Raw genomic sequence first — 6141 nt, forward strand, 5'->3', positions numbered from 1 at the left:
TATGTATGTACATGTATATATGTATGTATATGTATTTTGTTGTTGGTTTTTTTGTTTTTCCTTTCATCTTATTGCTATCTTTGTTCTGGGTTTTCTCTGTGCATCAGAGAGAGAACATATCCACCGGCATCATACATGCAATTAGGAGATAAGTAAAGAACGGCCTGATGCTTCAGGTGCCTAAAGCCAAGTTGTCACTCCTGTTCATCAAAGATAATGGGCATAACTACAAAAATATGCATATATTTACTGTGGAAAAACATAAATTTATTTGCTGTAGTTGCTTCATGTGGCAGCCTCATCAACAGCCTTGACAGCCCACTGCTCCTGTCTGTTGTGGTTAGAATATCTCCACACTCTCTATATACTAAACCTGCATTTTCACAGTTTTCACAAGAGCCCTGCTCGGTATAAACTTTGAAGCACAGAATGGAATAGTGTAGATTATACTGACTGGCCTCATAAGTAAATACCTTTACCGCTGTTATCCTTGCTTGATAGGTTAGTGAAAAATAGGAGTTTTATTACTACATGTGGTTAACATATTATCCCCTCTTAACTTTTGCACGAGAGTTTATTTTCCAAAAAATAAATGTTAGGCAGGTGCTGGTGCACTTTATTTTTGAGGACAGGTTATAATGTCAATGAACTGTGCCTAAAGCAATCATAACCTGCTGGAGGCATTTGCTGCTGGTTGAAAAAGCTGTTATGCTAATGTAGTTTGTAAAGTCAAATTACTAAAAGAGAATATTTACAAAACACGCTACAGTGAACATTAGTTTTGTGTCACTTACTCGCTAAAGCTTACTGTTGCATCTCTTCCCAAGTGGGGGAAAAAAAGTAATTTTCTATTTTAAAGCAGAAGATTACTGGCAAGCTGTAAAATGTATTGATCGAAGGCTCCTTGGAACACGCGGGGAGCTTTTAATTTGCTGTGCATTTATTGCTGCAGCTTGAGTGATTTATCCTGGGGGTTCATTAGCCTCATCCTTATGCACTGCATGTGAAACCCAGCACCTTAAGCAACCTGCCTTTTAGTCCCCTCCCCTGACACCTCCAAAGTTATCAGAGGTAATCCAGCTTTCAGAGCGCTGTCACATACTGTGGGGAACAACTACTGGAGAAGTAAATGAGGGGAAGCTGACAAAAGAGGATATCTGTTGGGACTCCCATAGATTGATGCTTTTGACATACTTGTTGTCTCTTGTTAGTGTTTTTTAAGGCATGCTTGTGGTGTGACTCCAGGAATGGCAATATCAGTCTGCTCGCTAATCGGTCAATACGTTGCTTTGATCCATACTGATATCTCCCAACTACAATATTTAGAACATTTACAAATTGGCTCGACTGTTTTCGACGGTTTTGAGTGAAATGTCTTTACGTCAGCTGAATGAACTGTCATCAAATTCCTTTTTGGGTGAAAGGACAGAGCCTGAAGCAAGGAAAGGCCTCTTTGCTCCTGAAATATAGGAAGTGGGGACAAAACAAATTATTTTTTTTCAAAGATTTTTTGTGTCAGAGCATGATAAAAATAATCTGGTTTTGTCTTGTAAAGATCAGAATTTTGTTTTGAGCTTTTTCTGTCTTCCTCTGTCTCCAGGAGTAGCCAGGGCTTCATGCACATGAAGCTGTCACGGACCAAGGAGAACAAGTACATCCTGGGCCAGAACAGCTGCCCTTTCGACAGCGTGCCTGAGATCATCCATTTCTACTCCAGCCGCAAGCTGCCCATCAAAGGTGCTGAACATATGTCCCTGCTCTACCCTGTAGCCATCAGGACACTATAGTGCTCCAGGTCTCTTGCAGGCATCTGCTTTGCAGTACTTTGGGCCAACCTGTGGCTCGCTGTTTCCTGTCCCTCTGGAAAGAGCCCACTAGGCTCACGGGAAGATGAACAGTGGCATCCTAAACTGCTGATCTTGACTCACCTCACTGGCCAACAGATTCCAGACCTGTTTGAAGGCCCTCTGCTTACTATCTCATACATACAGACTCAGATTTGCAGAAGTTTTTTATTATTTTATGTTATGTTATGTTATGTTATTTTATTTATGATAGACATCTGCTTAGTAGATCAGACTGACTATCTACAGAACATCATTTCACTGACTGTTGAGCTGATTACCCATAGCACTTAAGACGTAAAGAAAAAGAAAGGTACAACTTAACGTTTGTCACTGGGATTTGCCTTTTAGCATAAACTGTTGTACCCTGTGAGTACACAAAATGACGATTATATTTGAAATGTTTGTTTGAGTGTCTCATTCGGTTAGGCTCTGTTGCTACTGTAATCATATTGCAAAGGGGATTTGAAGATTATAAGACCTCTGTAAGGGAAGCAACATTTATGATGCATGTCGAACGATATTGTCCACGTGTGCCTCATACAGTGGCCGAGATATTAAATAAACTGGCTGTGTATGAATGGAGCGTCCCCAGCTGCGTGGAAACAACAAGCCTGTGAGCTGTGCAGACTGATCTCTCTATCTTGTCATAGTGCATGTTGTCTGCTATCCATCATTGAGTGGGTGTATCACACCAGTGACAATGTAAGTACCGTGGTGTTGAGACAGGCAGGAGAGCATGATGGATGGGTCAACCCATCTGACACAGTACATTTGGCTGAGGCTAAAGACCAGAGCCTGTCCAAATGGACCAAATTATCCCCACTACCCCTGCTTGGAATGGCTTTGCATCGGGAGAATGAAATATGCTTGTATTGTCTACCTCAGAAAATCAATTTCATTCGCCCATGTGCAGATCAATAGGTACAATGGGATTGCAGACATCGATCTGCTCTCTCTTCGACATTCCCAATTCCCTTAAAGAATGCATCATTAGTTTTAGGAATATGCTTTTTTTTTTTTTTTATACAATTAATCTGAGATTTGTTTTATGAAAACACAAGCAGTTTTTTGTTTTTTCAGATCAGCAACTGTATGTATAGTGACTATTATAATACTGTGCAACGTCAGTAAGAAATGTTTGGTTAATGCCTTATAAAATGCATGGGTCAAATCAGTCCGCTTAGATCAGTTGATTTCTAATTCTGCTTTTAACAATTGTTCTGTGACTGTAATTTATTCTGGGGTGATTATTACTGATGTGTTACTCCTTTGTGATTGGCCCGTTCCCCCCCACCCCTACCCTCATCGTTCTGTGCCAACGTGATCGTGTTTTATGGGACTACTCCAGCCTCTTTTGCTGTGGTGCTTCAGCATTTTTGTTGTTTCCAGTTCTGCTAAGTGCAAGTTTGCCTCGGTGGCCTCACTCTGGGACACGAGTCACCGCGTCTCCTGTCCGACAGGATTGTTAAACCTCATGTGAGAGACGATTGCGTACCCGTCCGCACACACATCGATTACAGTCCAGCGTGTCCAAACCGGATAATCACCTACCTTCAACCTGTCATGCTTCCACTTTTCATTAAAATCTCCAGATGTCTATACTAGGTGTAAGCGTGAGTATGCATGTGTCCAACAGGTCTGTGTGTGCAGTATTTGTATGGACATGAGAATGTGTGCACACACTCAGAATTGCAGTCGTTTTCTTATTATTATTATTTTTTTAACCCCGCTGGCCCCTGGTGACGGGTACAGCTCAAACCTCTTAGATTGTCACCTCTACCCCCCCACCTATGGCTGACTATTATTTTTTTTTATTTGTTTGTTGTTGTTTTTACCCCCTTTCTTCCTGTATTCTTTCATTAAGCTGATTGGATTTTAACAACTCAAAGTAATGACATGCTTGCTTCTAATGTTACTGGCAAATTATAAGCCGAAGAAGCCGATTTTCCAACAGTAGTCGCACCGAGAAGTGATTTTAATAAGGCTGCCTGATGCATGTGTGACCAAACTTCTTCTTCATTGGTGAACTTTAACACTTTTTATGAGCTGAAAAACCCATTGGTTTAATGAGCAATTAGAAAAAAAAGTTGGGGGTGGAGAGGCTTTAGTCCTACCTAAAAGTTACAGACACTAAGAGTTAGAAACTGGCTTATGTGAGCATGACCACTCTGTATAAAGCCAAATTAACTTTTGGCTTTAATACTATCTCTGCTGTGTGCTATGCAACTATAAACTACAGTCATTGAAGGGAAAATGTCAGGTGTGTGCCTCCTACAAATGTTAATGACAAATGTGATGGTACAAGATGTCTGCCAGGAAGAAATTTAATCACTAGAGTGGCATTAGTAAAAAATAAACTGCAGAATGTGGTATGTATTTAGAGGTATATTTTGCTGGTGCATTAAGTGAAGAGACAGGTGCTGTTATCGCATGAGGGTGTCTCATCATGGCACTGCAGCTTTATCGAGGAATAGTGCATTGTTGAAGTGGACCTATGTGCTTCTCGAGAGAAGATATCCAAATAGGAAATGCAAATTTAAAATTAACTGTGTGTGTTGAATTCTTTATGTTGCGAATGTTCACTACTTAAGAGATCAAATGTTGAAAGTAGCTCTTTATTAAGTTACTGCTGCTGATGAGTGTTACCCTACTATAGGAAAGATCCTGCGTATGATGGCAGCACTGTCTAGAGAGAGGCCTTAGCTTTGGAGAGTAAGAAGATGGAAAGATGTAGAAGAAGAATAAAGGAGACAGAGGAGAGGGTGTTCTTGAAAAAAAGGGTGATGCAGTCAGCAGACGCTCTCTTTACGTTTGTGTATCTATTTATGAGAACCTGAAAGAACCCTTCTCCTCCCTCGGAAGTGTCTTAAAGCTTGTGTGTGTTGGTGTACGTACACACACAATGTGCATGCTTGAAGCAGTGTTTGTTGAATGAGTGAGTGTGTGTGCGCGCGCATGTGTGTGCACTGGTGTAAGCAGCCATCAGCCACAGACTTGCCCTGAGACTTGACTGTGGTAAAGTGGAAACTTTGAGTTTTCTTTGTGTACATTTTCGTGCCATGTATGTATGCACTACTTCAACATATCTCTGTACAGTCCCTCATGGCCAAATGTATATATTGAATGTATTGTATGGGGACATAGAGGCATCAAGGTTCAAAATAAATACAAAATAAATACATTTCAAAAATAAAGTTGAGTTTGATTTGACAATCCCTGTTTTACACTGACTCAGATCAATAAAGCAAACTCGTAATTATTTGGTAAAAGAAGCGGGGGAAAAAGACCCTTTTCAGAATCTCAGCCATGACCAGTTACCATGGTGAGGCCCTTCAATAAACAGTGAAGAGCGACCATTGTTTGAGTCAAGGACAGAATGCTGAAGCTATTATCAAGCCAGTACTGCAAACCCTTGTTGTTCTTTATTGATCCACTTTGTTGCAGTCTCGTAATATATTTTTCACTCTGTTCTTCATTCCAGTACAATTATCTTGACTTGCCTTTGAAGTTTAATTGGCAGCGTTTCCTACATTTAGTTTCCCGGTTCCCTTTAATCACATCTTTCGGCCTTTATTGTACATCAGAATTATATGTAAGGTGTACTCATCCATCCTAGATTTTACAGAGTGTGAATAATACATGATTTTTTTTTTAGCATTTGGAAAAAACCTGAAGTGACAGATTGAGCAGCCATTTCTTGGCCAACTGTTAATTTTCCCTGGTGATGGTTTTATTCATAGGTCTGTAAAGGTTTCTGAAACAACTGCTAGAAAGAAGAAAAAAAATCAGTGCCGTTAATTTGTTTAATGTGACAACAAAGGATTAAGTTTTTTGTTTGTTTTTTAACTTTTCTAAAAAATTTACTTCCTGTAAATGGATAAAAGCTGCACTGTTTTCTGTTAGTTCTTTACTTTTCAACCAGACAGTTCACCATGGCACTATCATATACTGAGTCCAGCTGTTGAAGGTAATTGGAACGGTGAACTATGCAAAACCCACAACTTTAGGTTAGTTTAAATCAAATTGTTCTGTGTATTTTCTTTTTTTTCAGCAATTTCTTAGCAGAACTATAAAATGAAAAATGACAGTGAACATTGTCGGTTTACATTTTCCTTCATTTTCTCATACCCAACACAAATTAATCTGACTTACAACCTCGGTCAAAAAGAGACAATTAAAACAGAACTTTGCATTTTCAGTTTTTTTAACCACTTACGCAGCTTAGGTTCATGAAGGGAACTGGAGCTTATCCCAGCTGCCACAGAGAGAGATGGGGAAAACCCTCAACAGGTTG

General features: G+C 39.8%; 1 protein-coding gene across 4 annotated transcripts in view; it reads left to right on the forward strand.

Annotated features, from left to right (window-relative positions):
- Positions 1–5041, forward strand: part of shf (Src homology 2 domain containing F) — a 92419-nt gene extending 87378 nt beyond the window's left edge. For all 4 annotated transcript variants that reach the window (XM_005727689.2, XM_005727687.2, XM_005727688.1 and 1 more), the window contains one exon: positions 1601–5041. In XM_005727689.2, coding sequence (XP_005727746.1) covers positions 1601–1787 — 187 coding nt within the window. In that variant the 3' untranslated portion in view covers positions 1788–5041. The remainder of the gene's footprint in view (positions 1–1600) is intronic.
- The last annotated feature ends 1100 nt before the right edge of the window (positions 5042–6141 follow it).

Source organism: Pundamilia nyererei, unplaced genomic scaffold (assembly GCF_000239375.1).
Source record: "Pundamilia nyererei isolate P.nyererei 1_Seehausen unplaced genomic scaffold, PunNye1.0 scaffold00025, whole genome shotgun sequence".
Classification (NCBI taxonomy): domain Eukaryota; kingdom Metazoa; phylum Chordata; class Actinopteri; order Cichliformes; family Cichlidae; genus Pundamilia; species Pundamilia nyererei.